Source organism: Erinaceus europaeus, chromosome 2, assembly GCF_950295315.1.
Source record: "Erinaceus europaeus chromosome 2, mEriEur2.1, whole genome shotgun sequence".
NCBI classification, from domain to species: domain Eukaryota; kingdom Metazoa; phylum Chordata; class Mammalia; order Eulipotyphla; family Erinaceidae; genus Erinaceus; species Erinaceus europaeus.
The window spans coordinates 129,772,322-129,788,161 of NC_080163.1; the positions used below are offsets into that span (position 1 = coordinate 129,772,322).

The 15,840-nt window shown below is 39.9% G+C and overlaps 1 protein-coding gene across 5 annotated transcripts in view; it reads left to right on the top strand.

The window, feature by feature from the left end:
• ADAMTS18 (ADAM metallopeptidase with thrombospondin type 1 motif 18) overlaps nt 1-15,840 on the top strand; it is a 213,898-nt gene that overhangs the window by 63,376 nt on the left and 134,682 nt on the right. For all 5 annotated transcript variants that reach the window (XR_009548253.1, XM_060185133.1, XM_007516646.2 and 2 more), the window contains exon 4: nt 13,566-13,848. Coding sequence is in view for 4 of the 5 variants with exons in the window: in XM_060185133.1 (XP_060041116.1) it covers nt 13,566-13,848 (283 nt within the window). In the remaining variant the exon portion in view is untranslated. The remainder of the gene's footprint in view (nt 1-13,565; nt 13,849-15,840) is intronic.

Below are 15,840 nucleotides of genomic sequence, written 5' to 3' on the forward strand. Positions count from 1 at the left end.
CTACAGGTATATTGGTCAGAATCATAAATCGGGGAAGGAAAAGAATAGTTCTATTTCTATGTTCTTCCATAGCAAAAGTTTTTAAGTGCAGGTATTAGTTTCTTAGTTTTTATGTCTCTTTGTACCAAACTTGTTGCCTTATCTCTAGTTCACTGATTAATTCCAAATGTTTGCAGAGTATCTAACATGTGTCAGGCACTAGACAGAAAAGAATGAGCAAGGCAGACATATGCCCCAGACCCCAGACTGTATAGAGCTAACCAGCATGAAGGATAATAAACACATAAGCAAACAGCTGCACTGTAGTCCATCCAAGCATAACAAGGTCTGTACAGAAATATAAAGCTAACTGAGATGGAGAATGACAAAGATTGTTTTGTTTTTATAGGGTGGTTTGAAAAGGTGGCATTTCAGAAAAAGTCTAAACCAAGTGAGTTACCTGGGAAATGGCTACTCTAGATGTAGGGAAGAGCATTTGTGGAGGCCTTGATTGACTGTTCTAATAATAATGGCACAGTGATGGAGTACGAGTGCCTAGAGTTTAGCTCAAAGGAATAAGAGAGGTAGATGATGAGTAGAGAAGCAACATAGAACTAGTTTTGTATCAGAGAGCATGCAAAGTGGTTTAGAATCCACATTGCATCTGCCACTCATCTTGTAATAATAGTGTATGTGTGACCTGTTCAAAAATGATACACTAGGGGAAAAAACCAACTTTGGAACAAGAGAAGGAAGGATAGGTAGATGAGATAGGAGACCACTGCTTTTAGGTGAGGAGTGGTGGAGAAATCAATAGATGACAGCTGAAAAGAGATATTGGTCTGCGTTCCTAACTGCATAGTGCCACAATTGGAAGGATGTTTTGAGAAAATGGGAATTTGAGGTTGGGAGTGCAAACTTGGATTGTGAATTCATGTTGAGAAATACAACTTAGATGGACGTGACTTATGACTGTCTTCTCCCAGGCACTTAGCACCTACCCTTCTTCCTGAGGATGCTGACATGTGAAGAAAGAGGGTTGTTTTTAGCAGACACAGCACCAAAGTCTGATATCATCTAGTGGAAAAGGCTGGCTGCATGGTCCCATGTAAAATGCATGGAAAGTCTGGTTTCCATTAAAGCCAGACATGCTAGCTATCTTGACTTGGTTCCTCCCAGCTAACCAACAACCATTATGGCAGTCACATGTTTTCCAAATGGCATCCTTTCCTAAGCTTCCTTTCCAGCTGTCAAATGGTCTTTTCCCTAATGGCCTTTTCTCTAAAGGAGAATGTCTTCAAGATCAAACCACTTGTGAGGACCATGCAGCACTGACATCCGTCCTTCTTGTTTATTGTCAAGGCACAACCAGATACTGGAGACCTTGGGAAGTTGTGGTTTCTCTTCATTATTCTGTGTCTCTCCCAAACCCATGGGAAAGTACCTTTGCCTTACAGGACAAGCTGAGGTATGTTAGCATGCAAAGCAGTCCAACTCAGCTCTGTCCTGGAATTACTTGAAATCCATAAGAGGGGAGAAGTAACACCAGCAGGGTGAGATCTGACTTGGATAGCTACTGTCTAATAAGGACACGCTAGGTAGCAGTCACACCCAGTATCTATAGATTCATGGGAAAGCTTTCTGAGTGATACCTCCAAATGTGCGAAATTTGAGAAAAGAAGCCAAAATAATGACTACCTGATTTTAGTGCCACTTGACCTCAGCCATTACTTCTGAGGGTCTGAGTTGATAGGTATATCTGTCCATCTGAAGTGGCAGAAAAATGTGGTGGCACACCTGGTAGAGCACACATATTACAATGCGCATGGACCTGAGTTCGAGCCTCCAGTCCCCACCTGCAAGGGGAAAGCTTTGCAAGTGGTGAAGCAGTGTTGCAGGTATCTCTCTGCCTTTCTCCCTCTCTATCACCCCCTTCCTCTCATTTTCTGGCTGTCTTTATCCAACAAATAAAGATAATCAATTTAAAAAAAGTAGTTGGGAGGTTAAGGCCAATTCCCATGATATTTGTTCTTAAGACTCCATTAGCTGGGCTCCTTCTACCCCTACCTCCACCTGCCAAAAATCAAAATTAGACCTTTCAGAACCTTTTTTTAAAAAAAGCTTTCTCTAACCATAGTTGACAAAGTTGTAAACTGCTTACAGCATCCAGGGAAGTGATTTAATATGCACTATAAAAGGACCCCTTACTGAGTTAATTAGCACATCCATCACCCTTTATGTGAGAAGCATTTAAGTCTTTCTCTCCTAGTAAATATAATTATAAAATGCAGTGTTTCTGGAACTTTTCCTGAATCCTAATAGGATGTGTACTTAAAAGTGTGGGAAGATTGCCTTGAGATACTGAGAGGTTTTAGTAAAAAATACTCATCAAGTGGTCCGGGAAGTGGCACAGTGGATAGAGCATTGGATTCTCAACCATGAGGTCCCAAGTTCAATCCCTGGCGGCACATGTACCAAAATTATGCCTGGTTCTTTCTCTCTGTCCTATCTTTCTTATAAAAAAATGAATGTTCTTTTTTAAAAAATGCCCATCAAATGGAACTACTGTGAGCCAGGTGAAAGTTTGCAGATTTCTAGAACACTAAGCACAGTGTCCACTAAACAGAAGCTGAACTTTTTCTCTAGGTGGGGAGAAAGAGAGAGACTCTTTCAACTCTATTCATGAGTAAACCACTTGGATTAATTTATAAATATTGAAATGTAGATTGTGGTTGCTTATAAAAACTAAATGTGTGAGCACTGGTGCATTTATTTTATTTTGGGAAATTAATATTAAAATGTGTCCAACAAGCCAGAGTAAACATACTACCCATTCTTATATGAATATATAAATTCTATTTCCACTTCTTATACTCATGTGCTTTTTTTAGAGAACTGGGGATTGGTCTGTGTCAGTGCACCTTGCATAATAACAGCAGATTCTGTTCCCACAACCAGTTCACTGCTCTAGATGACTCCACCTGTTCTCACTTGGTTAACCCAGCAGCAAAAAGTTTGTTTTTTTATTTTTAAATGATCTCAAGTCTCCAGTTTCCTTTTTCAGAGCCACCATAACTGTTACTGTTCTTATCACAGCTTCACTGCTCTGAACTGATTTTTTTTTTTCCAGACAGAAAGACAGACTGTGGGAGAGCAGGAAAGATACCACATGACCAAAGCTTCACCTAGGCTGTAACCTGTGTCCCACGTATGGCATAGCACGCACCCACCCAGCTATCCTGCTGGCTCAACTACAGCTCTTTATTTTTTATGTTAACATTCATTAACCATTTATTAGCTTAGCAAAATACCTAGAAAATACTTATTTAATTAATGGGGGGGGTGAAATTAGGAAGGATACTTGTATTCCTATTTCATAGAAAGGAAAAAATAAGAAACCAAAACAAAACAGAAGTTTAGAGAGTTTAAATTTTACCTCTTTTTTTTTTAAATTTACTTATTTCCTTTTGTTACCCTTGTTGTTTTTTGTTGTAGTTATCATTGTTGTTATTAATGTCATCATTGTTGAATAGGACAGAGAGAAATGGAGAGAAGAGGGGAAGACAGAGACGGGGAGAGATAGACACCTACAGACCTGCTTTACCGCTTGTGAAGCAACTCCCTTGCAGGTGGGGAGCCGGGGGCTCGAACCAATATCCTTAAGCAGGTCTTTGCATTTTGTGCCATGTGCACTTAACCCGCTGCGCTACTGCCTGACTCCCTAAATTTTACATCTTAAGAAACTTTAATTTATAGAGATTTGTTTATGTGTATGTTTGTCTATGAAAGGGACCAGAGAGAACCACTTATGCAGAGGGGCCTAATCAGGACCTTAAACATGTAAGAAATGCACTTTACCTGATGAACCACCTTCCAAGGGCCTCTAAACAGTTTCTCTCTCCCTTTTTAAAGATTTATTTCATCAATGAGAGACCAGAAATTCCACTCTGGTATATGGGTGTCACAGTTTGAACCTGGGGCCACTTGTATGCCAAGCATTCCCGTAGGAATTCTACTTCATCTCTAATTTCATTGTTAAAAAAAAAAAATTTCTAAAGCATGCTCATGATGCTAGTTTTCTCAAATCAGGAGTTGACTCCATTTCCCCCTGCTTTGTAATCTTTCATTTCTCTAATGTTTCCTCCTCCACCTCTGACTGTGGATTTCTATTCCATATTGATAGTGTTCTCAAGCTTTTTACTTTATTCTGAGCTGAGAGTTTTCCTTTGAAGTGTTGCTTTCATATGTGTTGGGCAACAAATCAACAACTAATTTATTTAGTGTTGTCACTTAGATATTTTATGAAAGCAAAAAGATAATGCAATGTTTTTACTAAAGTCATAGAATTTTGTGTTGGAGATATGCCACAGATTAAAAAATGAAAAATAATTTGATTGGGGGCCAAGCAGTGGCAGACGAAGTTAAGCAGACATAATACATGGGCAAGGACTGGCACAAGGATCCAGTGGGGCAGGTCTGCAGGCATATCTCTCTCTCTCTCTTTGTCTTCCCCTTCTCTTTCAATTTCTCTCTGTCCTGTCCAATAAAATGGAAAAAATGGCTGCCATGAGCGATGGATTCATAGTGCCAGCACTGAGTTCCAGTGATAACCCTGGAGGCAAACTAATAATAATAATTACTATTATTATTTGATTATTGACCACAAATATGTATCTTTCCCAGTTTCTTTAGCCAGCCTCGTGGTGGGGGTGGGTTGCTCTTTGTTCATCTATCAAGTAGCCTGTAACTAATCTCACTGTTACATAATCTCACTGGCGTTCTAGTCCACTTTCAGCAAGCATCATTAGTACATTAAGTCATTTAACTTTTTATTACTTAATAGGTATGAACACAGGTATAAACCTCAAGCTATGGATTCTGCCTTAAGGGTGCTTATTAGCTTCATAATTCTCTCTCCTCTTTCTTACTTTATTTCCTTCTTTTCCACTTTTATTTTATTTTACTTATAAAAAGGAAACACTGACAAAACCATAGGGTAAGAGGGGTACAACTCCACACAATTTCCACCACCAGAACTACGTATCCCATCCCCTCCCTTGATAACTTTCCTATTCTTCAACTCTCTGGAAATATGGTAATTGTGGGATGCAGAAGGTGGATCTCTCCTCCTTTTCCTTCTCCTTCTCCTTTTTTTTTTTTTTTTTTTTTGCCACAAGGATTATCTCTGGAGCTCTACACCTGCTCTACTACTGGCAGCTTATTTTTTAGAAAGAGGGCGAGAAACAGAGGGAAAGAGAATCGAGGAAGAGGCAGAGAGACACAGCAGTCCTGTGTCTACTCATGAAGCTTCCCCCTTGCAGAGGCTTCTGTATGGTGGCCAGGGTCTTAATTAAACCCAGATCCTCAGACTTCATGTAGCATGCATTCTACTGGGCAAGCTATCTCCTGCCCCAAGTCTTTCTCTCTCTCTCTACTATATTTATTTGTTACTGGTTAGAAATAGAAATTGAGAGGGGAAGGGGAGATAAAGAGGGAGAAAGACAGACGCCTGCAGCCCCGCTTCACCACTAGTGAAGCTTTCCCCCTGCAGGTGGGGACTTCCTAGGAGCTTGAACCTGGGTCCTTGCACACTGTAATGTGGGTGCTTAACCAAGTGTGCCACCACCTAGCCCCTTATCTTTCTCTTTTTTAAAAGTATGAAATAGAAATGTATAAGCTAAATGGAATAAGGACTCTGCTCAGCAGCCATTTAATTTTTAAACTTAGTAACTCTATGTAGCTTGAATTTCTAAGTCTCAAATTGGGAAAGGCTGAGAGGGTTAAATGTGGGAGCAATATTGTGAGCTGATCCTTTTATCCTGAAGAGGGCAGAGTTGCTTCTTTCCTCTGGTTCTCTTTGTCTTCTGAGGGAAAGGAATCCCCAGGGTGGAGTTTTGGGAGCTTGCAGCACCCACATCTTAATAGACTTGGGCCCTTCCTGTCCTCTACGCCAGAGGAAGCCTTGAGTATCCTGTCCATCCATGTTAGCAGGCTCCTGGGTCTCTGCCCTCTCCTCTGTGCCACAGCTTACGTTCATTCCTTGCCTCTGGGTCTTCTTTCTCCTACTTCACGATTGGCTTCCCTCACTTGAACCAGGAGATAGGGCTCCTGATCTCACTGCACATGTCTGTCCTCCGAGAAGCATTCTCTAGTCTCAAATTCTAAATAGTTGGCCCACTCTCTTTACACTTTCCATTATTTTCCTCCCATAGACCCTGGCATTTTTTTCCCTTCATACTTTGCACAGAGAAATATTTCATTTTCCATCTCTGATCTTATTAAAGTTCTGCTTCCCCACTCAGTCAATCAGAATCTGGTTTTTTTGGTGCTGTTCAATCAGAATGCTGCTTGTGCTGTGCAGCTCAGTCTGTCTTCACATATTCTACAGCTGAATAACCAAATGAATCCTTTCAGATAGACTGGAGTTTAGATTTTTTTTTTTTTAAATAAAAAACTGTAGCACCAGGAGTCAGGCAGTAGCGCAGCAGGTTAAGCGCAGGTGCTGCAAAGCCGAAGGACCAGCATAAGGATCCTGGTTCAAGCCCCCAGCTCCCCACCTGCAGGGGAGTTTCTTCACAGGAGGTGAAGCAGGTCTGCAGGTGTCTATCTTTCTCTCCCCCTTTCTGTCTTCTCCTCCATTTCTCTTTGTCCTATCGAACAACAACAATAATAACTACAATAATAAAATAGCAAGGGCAACAAAAGGGAATAAATAAATACATATTTTAAAAAAATGTAGCACCAAGATCACTCAGCCTGTTAGAGCATGGAAATTACATGTCTGAGGCACAGGTTCAGTCCCCAGCACCACCTTATACCAGAACTGAATTATGCTCTGTTCTCTTTCTCTCATTGTAAATAAATACAAAACAAACAAAAACAATGTATTTGTTTGGTTGAATTCCAGTGTTTCCCATATAAAATCACTACCACCATAATTTTCTTCCTTAATATACATGAATTCTCTTTCATTTATAAAGAACTATTGTCCAAGATGTCACTTTTTTGTTGTTTTTGCTTGCACAATGCAGTAGTTTTTACTCTGCTTTCTGAGAAAATGGAAAGCTTCCAAACTGGTTAGTCCAGTTAGGCACTCAAATGTGTTAAGCCTTTATTATTAGTTTAACCAAGTTGAGAAGTTAGTAAGGCTGGAGGGCTTTTGTGGCTGATTTACTCCCCTTCCCCCACCCCACCCCCCTTAACGATTTTGTCTGCCTATTGAGGGCTATAAATGGTGTCTTTTGTCTTCTTACAGCTTAGAAGAGGTGAGGGCACTGGAAGGTAGGGCTGGAAGTGAGGAACCTGTGCAACCAATGAGGACATGAATTCTATCTGTGCACACCAATGCTGGGAGTTCCTCATAGGGTAGTAGTTTCATAAGGTATTGCATGCAGTGCCCCTGTTTTTTCATCTGTAATACACAGTTCATGGAAATAGCCTCAAAGGATGACCAGTTTTTCCACTGACAAAATAGTTTTCTTTGGAAACAACTTAGAAGACAGTTTGAGTCTCATAGCCTGACTCAAATGCACTTCTCCTAACCACAGGATAGCACCCCCTTTTAGCATATCTCCGTAGGAGGATGTGCTGGATGGAGATACCTCCTTTCTTCCTCTGGGGTATGGAAGCAACCTCAATTCCTGTCAAAGAACCGAAGGCATGTTGAGTCTAGTAGTCTGCTGATGGCTCTCTTGCATGCCTAGCCACTCTCATCTAGCCTATCACCCTCATTTAAATAGTTGCTGATTGCCCATCTTTACTGAGTCTTTTATGAATCTGAACTTGTCCACTCCTCAGCTCTGTTTGCTTCATGCTCTAAAGGGAGGGGAGGGATGCTAGGTGGCATAGCCTCGGCCTCCCCTCCATGCTGAGCTTCACTTATTCCACAAATGCTTATAGACCAACAAGCAAGTACTTACTGGTAGGTCAGTGTGCCCTGTGCCAAAGAGGGAGGCTCTTGCTGCCACATTAAAACAGGTGTATCAAACAGAGGTGAGAAAAGTTGTACTTCATTTGCTTTAGTCATTAAGAATAGACATACAGCAAAAACAGACAAGCAAAAAACAAAAACTGTGACCAGAGATGATGTGGCAGTGGGGGTGGGTAATTTTCAGCAGGGTCATGAGTGTAACTTCTTGAAGAAAGTGACCTTTAAAATTAGACTCAAGCAATAATCACTAGAAAGACACAGAGAGCTTGGGGGGAAAGACTACAGGTGAAAGAAACAGTATGTGGAACCTTAGAGTGTATAGGAGCAGAAAGATAATTTTTTGTCTACCTTTCTTGGCTGAGAACCCCAACCTCTCTGTCCCTCCCCCACCTCCCCCAGTAATAAAAGGTTGACAGGACTTCCCACCTTCTGCACCCCATATTGATCCTGGGTCCATACTCCCAGAATAAAGAATAGGAAAGCTAACAAGGGAGGGGATTGGATATGGAGTTCTGGTGGTGGGAATTGTGTGGAATTGTACCCCTCTTATTCTATGGTCTTATCAATATTTCCATTTTATAAATAAATAAAATAATAAAAAATATTTTTTAAAAAAGCTTGACAGAAGAAAAAAGGAGCAAACATCTAATAATATATATCTCCTGTATACGTGGAAGTGGAGTCAGCCTTGAAACTGACACAAAATAGACATTAACAAATAAACTTATTATATTTCTTTAATTGGTGATTTTCAAGATCATAAGGTAATAGGGTAGACAATTCCAGACTATTGCCACCACCAAAGCTCTGTTCCCTCCCTCCTCCTACCCCAACAGTTAACAATTCTCAATTCTCCCAAAGTCCTAGAAATAGGTTGATGACTCCCCCTCAAGTTCATGTGTTTCAATTCTCTATATACCACATTGAGAGATACCATCTGTAGTTGTCCTTCACTTCCTTACTTCACCAAGCATAATCACCTCCACTTGCATCCATTTTGTCCCAAAGAACCCAATATTGACCATTTAAATTGTAGCGTAGTACTCTATTGAGTTTGTCTTTATCCAGTCATCAGTTGATGGGCATTTAGATTGCTTCCATATGTTGGCTATTATGAACGTATGCACATTGGGGTTCATATGTTCCTTCAAATTAGTGTTTTCATGTCATTTGGATAAATTCCTAGGAGTGCTATTGCTGGGTCATAAGATATTTTTGTTTGCTTGTTTAAGGATTCTCCATACACTTCTCCGTAATAGCTATACCAGATAAACTGTTAATTTTAAAAGCCATCTCCAACAAGAGACAAAAGATGTTGGGGATGGGTTGGCTTTGAGAGGTTGTCAGGCAAAATGTGGCGATGGTTGTTAGGAAGGTTTAAGTCTCTGTCACTTCCACTGATAAGTTTCTAGCAGTTTACTCCTCCTTGCCATCCTGGTATAGCAGGTCCTTGAATGACACTATTTTGTTCAGTGTCATTTCATTAGAAGGTTTATGAAAGGGAATAATTTATTCTCAGTTGGGGTCACTGTCTGTGGAGTTCTCCCTTTCCCCCTGGGCCTGTGTATGCTTTCTTTAGTTTCTTTAGCTTCTTTCCAACATCGCAAGGATATAGAGACGAAGTTGATTGTCATATCTGAGTGTGTGTAGAATATTTTCTGTGAGGAAAAACCCAACAGGGTGGGTTTCACTTAACCTGAGACCCAAAAGTACACGAAGTCAGTTGGGAAATGAAGGAATGAGTGAATGGATACTAATGAAGTCTGCTACTTTTTCAAAGCTTCTCCTGTGTCTGAGATTTCTTAAAAATGATTGAAAATAGTTGTTATGTTGAGGCATGATCTGGGGTAAAATATTCCACTTTCCTTCAGTAACTCCTCTCACTTGAGGAGAGAGTTGAGAGGAACTAGAGGAACTCTCACTTGAGAGTTCTAGGGAGGGGTCAGACAAGGCTGCCAGGCTCCACTGGAGAACAGATTATGCCGGGATTTGTGGACCACGGAAGGGATTTGGATGTGATCAGAGCACATGAAATGAGTTGATTTATGTTGGACAAAGACTCTGGCTGATGTGGGCAGATGGTACTAGAGATAAAAGGAGATTTGGGAGACTAGATAGAAAGCATCCACATGAGATAGAAGCACTTCTGTCAGCAGACATGGGGCTCCATGGAGAAGGGTGGGTGGCTCTTGACATTCAGTGAAAAAGATGATAGACAGGACTCCTAGAATTGTCAGATTTGTACTTGTTGAAATGACTTAAGAGGACACTGAGGAATGAATTTAGGGCCTCACACTTACATGATTGCACTGAAAGGCCTCCCCGCCTCATTTTCTGCTTGTTTGTTTTATTTATGAGACAGTGAAGACACCAAAGTCACACTCCACTAGCCATGGAACAAGCCCCTGGTGTTGTTCTTGATGCTCCCACATAGAGCTGGGGCTGTAACCTAGGCTCTCATGCACAGTATGACATGCATTTTTGTTTGTATTTCTTTATCTCTTTTTTTATTGGATAGAGACATCCAGAAATCAAGAGGGAAAGGGGAGGTAGAGAGGGAGAGAGACAGACACCTGCAGCCCCACTTTACCACTTGCAAAGCTTTCCTCTTGCAGGTGGGGACCCAGGACTTGAACCTGGGTCCTTGGACATTGTAACATGTGCACTCAACCAGGTATGTCACTGCCTAGCCCCAAGGCATGCATTCTACATAGCAAATTATCTCCTGAAACCTTGCTCAAATTTTTATTTTGTTTATAGATTTTCTTCTCCTGGTTTCTCCATAAAGTTATGAATGTAAGCTATATCATTAACTGAATGTTTACTGTTTTGTTTTTGCTTTTCCCACCAAGGTTATCACTGAGACTTGGTGAATACATAACAAATCTACTATTTACTACAGTCTATTTGTTTATTTTTAACAGAGATAGAGGTAGAAGATAGGGGAGGTGAGAAGGGAGAGGGGCAAGGAGAGAGGGAGGGAGGGAAGGAGGGAGGGGGGAGAGAGAGAGAGAGGAAGAAAGAGAGAGAAAGACAGAGAAAGAGAGAGAGAGAAAGAGAGAGAGAGAGAGAGAGAGAGAACCTGTAGCACTGCTTCACTGCTTGTGAAGTTACCTCCCTGCAGGAGAGCACCTGGGACTTGAACTCCAGTCCTTATGCATGGTACTATGTGTACTCTACTGGGTGCACAGCCCAGCCCTATGTTGTTTTTATTTATGCCAGTTCCTGGCAATGGATATGTGTTTGTGGATAGAAGGAAAGCATGTCTTTTGTCCAATTCTAGATACCATGTCAGCACTACGGCCAGTTATATCATCTTTCTGAAGACAGCAGACTTCCAAAGGAAAATCAGGATCAAACCACACATTCTGGGACTTGTTTTAGGACTGAAAAGCTGAACCATAACAGGATAAAATAAGTGGACAACCCCTCTGATGTCACTTGTAGGAAAACAGAAATATGTCTCCCTGAATGAAGTCTTTGGAAAAATGTTTAATTTCATAAGAGAAGCTCTGAAGTCTGAGTGAGGGATGCCATTTGACAAAAGACATTTGTATGTGCTAAGGAAGAGCTCTATTAGGTTATTTTTGCCATTGTAGGCAAAAGACTTCATGTATGTCTAATGGAGAAAGAAGGCAGAAAAATGCTTTGATTTCATCTTACCTTATGGGTAAAAAGTTACCTTATGGGTAACTTTTCCGAGCCTCATTTTCCTCTAGTTCCTCTGCACTAAGATGATATTTAAGACCATGTCTGGAGCCACAAAGTAGTTACTACTCATAATGTCTGGGTCCCATTCATGTATTCAGGCAGTCTACTTACTATTAATAAACTTCTGTGTACTTTTACTCAATATTACTTTACCTCATGCTTGTCTGTATGTTTGTCTAGTCTCTGGAATACCAAGAGGAGCAGAGGATGATTTCCTTCTATCTTAACACATCCATCCACCCCCACTCCACTCCACAAGTTGGATGAGGTGCCAAGTCTCCTGTTCCCATAGTAACCTGTCCTCCATCTCAGTGGCCTGTTCCATCCTTTAGATACTTATGCATCTACCTTCCTAGTTATGTACTGATCCAGTCACTCTGGCATATACAAGTGTCTTTTGTCAAATGGCATCCCTCACTCAGACTTGAGAGCCTCTCATGAAATTAAACATTTTTCCAAAGACATCATTTGTGACAAATTTTTGCTTCCATACAGGTGGCATCAGAGGGGTTTCCCCTATATTTTACCTTGTTATGGTTTAGTTTCTCATTCCTAAAACCAGTTCCATCTTTCCTCTAAACTGTTTTAATTTCCAGTGTGTAAAGGGTTGCCACAATTTTTACTTCTCCTTGTCTAGGTAGTCAGGGTAAGAAGAAAACTACCCACTCATTAAAAAAGGTGAAGTCTGAAGACAAGTTCACATGGTGCATTGGGGAAATCACCCATGCTATTAAAAAGAAAGAAAGAAAGAAAGAAAAAAGGATGTATCAATCACAAGCACAGAGATTTTGCTTGTGATGACATAGGGTTTTGTCTGGGAGTGAGTGACAGTGTATGTATGTATTTAAGATCCACAGATGTGGGGCTAGATGGTGGCACACCCAATAGAATGCACCTTTTACCATGCACAAGGATCCAGGTTCAAGCTTCCAGTCCTTAACTGCAGTGGGGAAGCTTCTCAAGTGGTGGAGCAGTGCTTCAGGTGTCTCGCTCTCTCTCTGCTCTGTATCTCCTCCTGCCCTCTTGGTTTATCTCTGTCCTATCAAATAAGTAAATCAAGATTAAAATTAAATAAAAAAGATTCACAGATATTTCTAATGTTCACCGACGCTTAAAATTATTGGCTGAAACCATTGTTTCTCAACCTGTAATGGAAATATGAATCACCTGGGAATTTTAATGCATTGCAGACTTGGCTAGGAGTCTAGGATGAGACTCACCAGTCTGTATGTCTGACAAGGTCTTGGTGAGAGGGGGGTTGCTGGCCTGCAGGCCATGCTCTGTGTACCAGGGCCTGAGTGTCAGGGAAATCAACCCCAGATGCTGAGACAGGAGAGTGCAGGCTAAGCTTCAAGAAAGGCACGGCTGTATGATAGCTGAGCCATCAGGTACAAAGAGAAAGGGAAATAGTGACTGGAGGTGTTTGGATTCCCCAGTAGATGAACATGCATTTCTCACCTCTCAGCTATCTTTGCCAGACTTTTCATTTAACACTTCTGAAATCAAGTGGTTACCTATATGGTGAACTCATTGAAGCTGGGGCATGTCTGTTCATTGCTCTGTCTGTCCATAGTTTACCTCTTGATCTACCATATTCTGCATGTAGAAGGGCCAGGATGTCATATGGCTCAGCCTACCGGTCACACATGCCAAGACTGACAATCTATTATAGCTGAATAGCAAATTGCCCTTCAAAGATAAAGAACTTTGGGTGTCAGTTTTCTTTCCCACTTAAACTTTTAGTCACGGTTTTCTCACCTGTACAATGGAGCTGATGCTAGTTGGAGCGTCTTACATTGATGTAGATAAAATGAGAGGCTACATGTCAACTATTCAACATTAGACCTGCACCCAGGAAGTAGCCCATAGATGGTTTGCTGTGGGCATCAACACATCCAAAAGGATTCAGGGAATCACTGAATATACTCTTTGTGTTTGTTTTTAGTCAGGTCTAATAAAGACACAAAAGAATGCATTCCTCATCTCGCCATTACCTCAGCTCCTGGCTCTGAAGCACAACTATAGCTCACCCACCGGCAACCACCCACATGTGCTATACAAACGGACAGCAGAGGCAAAGGTCCAGCAGTACCAGGGCTACCCAGGCTCCAGCCAGAATGATCCTGGTTCCCCCTCAACTCATACCTTTTCTGCATCTCGACACCAAGAACAAGAGCCTCATCCTCCAAGGTTCCAAAAGCAGCACTTTTGTGGACGACGCAAGAAATGTATGTAAGGAAACTTTCTTGTTCTGTTCTTTTTTATTATTATCTTTTATTTATAAAAAGAAAACATTGACAAAACCATAGAATAAGAGGGGAACAACTTCAGTTCTTAAGTGGTGGTCCCTTGATAAGTTTTTTTGTTTTTTTATTTGAAGCATGGTGGGTGTGCTGATTTGCAGGCTTAAGTCTTTATGTTTTTTTTTTTTTAATTGATTTTTGTGTATGGTGTTAAATAGTGATCAAGTTTTGATGAGATTGTCCTTCTTTTGCAGATGATTGTCTAGATTTCCCAGCACCATTTGCTGAAGAGACTGTCTTTTCTTTATTGTATGGTCTTGGCTCCTTTGTCATAATTTATCTGCTTATGTATGTATGGGCTTATTTCTGGGCTCTTGATTCTATTCCATTACTCTGTGTGTTTATGTTCTAATATTGTTTAATTACTATTGCTTTGTTGTATAGTTTGAAGTCTGGGAGCAAGAGACTGTCATAATTATTCTTTTTCCTTAGGATTGATTTAGTTGTTCAGGGCCTTTGGTGGTTTTATGTGCACTTTATTTAGTATTCTTCTGTTGCCTTGAACAATGCCATTAGGTTTCAGTGAGGATTGGGTTGAATCTGTAAATTGTTGTAGGAACCATGTCCATTTTAACTTTGTACTTCTACTCCATTAGAACAGGATATCTTTTTTGTTGTGTTGAATGATTTTAACAGTGTCTTAGATTTCAGTGTATAAGTCCTTCCCTTCATCGCTAATCTTACTTCCATGTATCTATTCTTTTTCTTTTCTATTTTTCATTTGTGATTAATAGTTACTATTCTGTCCTTTTTCATGAGATTGTAAATGGGATTGTTTTCATTTCTTATCCCTCTAGTTTGTTGCTTGTATAAAGAAATGAAATACAATTTTCTGTTTTAATTTGGCATCCTACCACTTACTGTATTATTTACTGTTGTTTTGAGGTGGATTCATCAAGGTTTTTCTATGTACAATTATATGTCACCAAAAGTAACAATAATTATACTTTTTATTTTCTAATTTGAATTCCTTTAAAAAATTGCATACATAATTACTCTGTTTAGGATTTAAAAAACCAATTTGAACAATTGTGTTATGGGTAGAATCTTTGTCTTGTTCTTGATCTTGATCTGACTGGAAAAGTTTTGCTTTTCACCATTGAATATGATGTTAGCTATAGGCTTGTCATATGTGGTCATTATTATATCATATTATATTATTATATTATATTTATATTATATCCTTCTGTTCAAAGTTTATTGGGAGGTTTTGTCATGAATGAGTATTGAATTTTTTAAAAAAAATTTTCAACATCTGTTGATATGATCATGTAGTTTCTATTTTTCCTCTTGTTGATGTAGTATGTTATATTAATTGATTTGCTTATATTGAACCATCCTTGCATTCTTATAATGAATCCCACCTGCTCATGATAAAAGACTACCTTACTGTGTTATTGGATTCACTTTTGAACTTTTGAATCTGTTCATCAGTGATATCAAGCTATATTTCTTATTTGTGTTGTCCTTGTCTCATTTGAGAATCACAGTAATACTTGTCTTTTAAAACATGTCTGCAAGCATTCTCATCTCTCCAAATTTTTGAAAGAGTTTGAAAAGGATAAATACTACATCTTCTTACAAAGTGTGTTTGAATTTACTAGTAAGAATTTACTTGAACAAAAGCCCAGGACAAGATGGTGAATTTTTAACTCTAAGTGATTTGATATTTTAATTTCATTTGATGGAAAGTTAAGACAGTGACAGTTGTTAAAGTATTAAAATATTTCTGTATAATAGTCACTGTCCTGAATTTTCAGAATGTCTTTTTCCTTCTCAGCAGCCCTTGAGCTTGTCACTTTCTAGGACCAATACACATTCCAGGGCTCTGCTCAAAGGCTATGCCTAGTATCCCTTCTGTTAAGTTGTTACTCCTATCTTTCAACATAGAAGGTATTTTATGATATTTTAAATGTC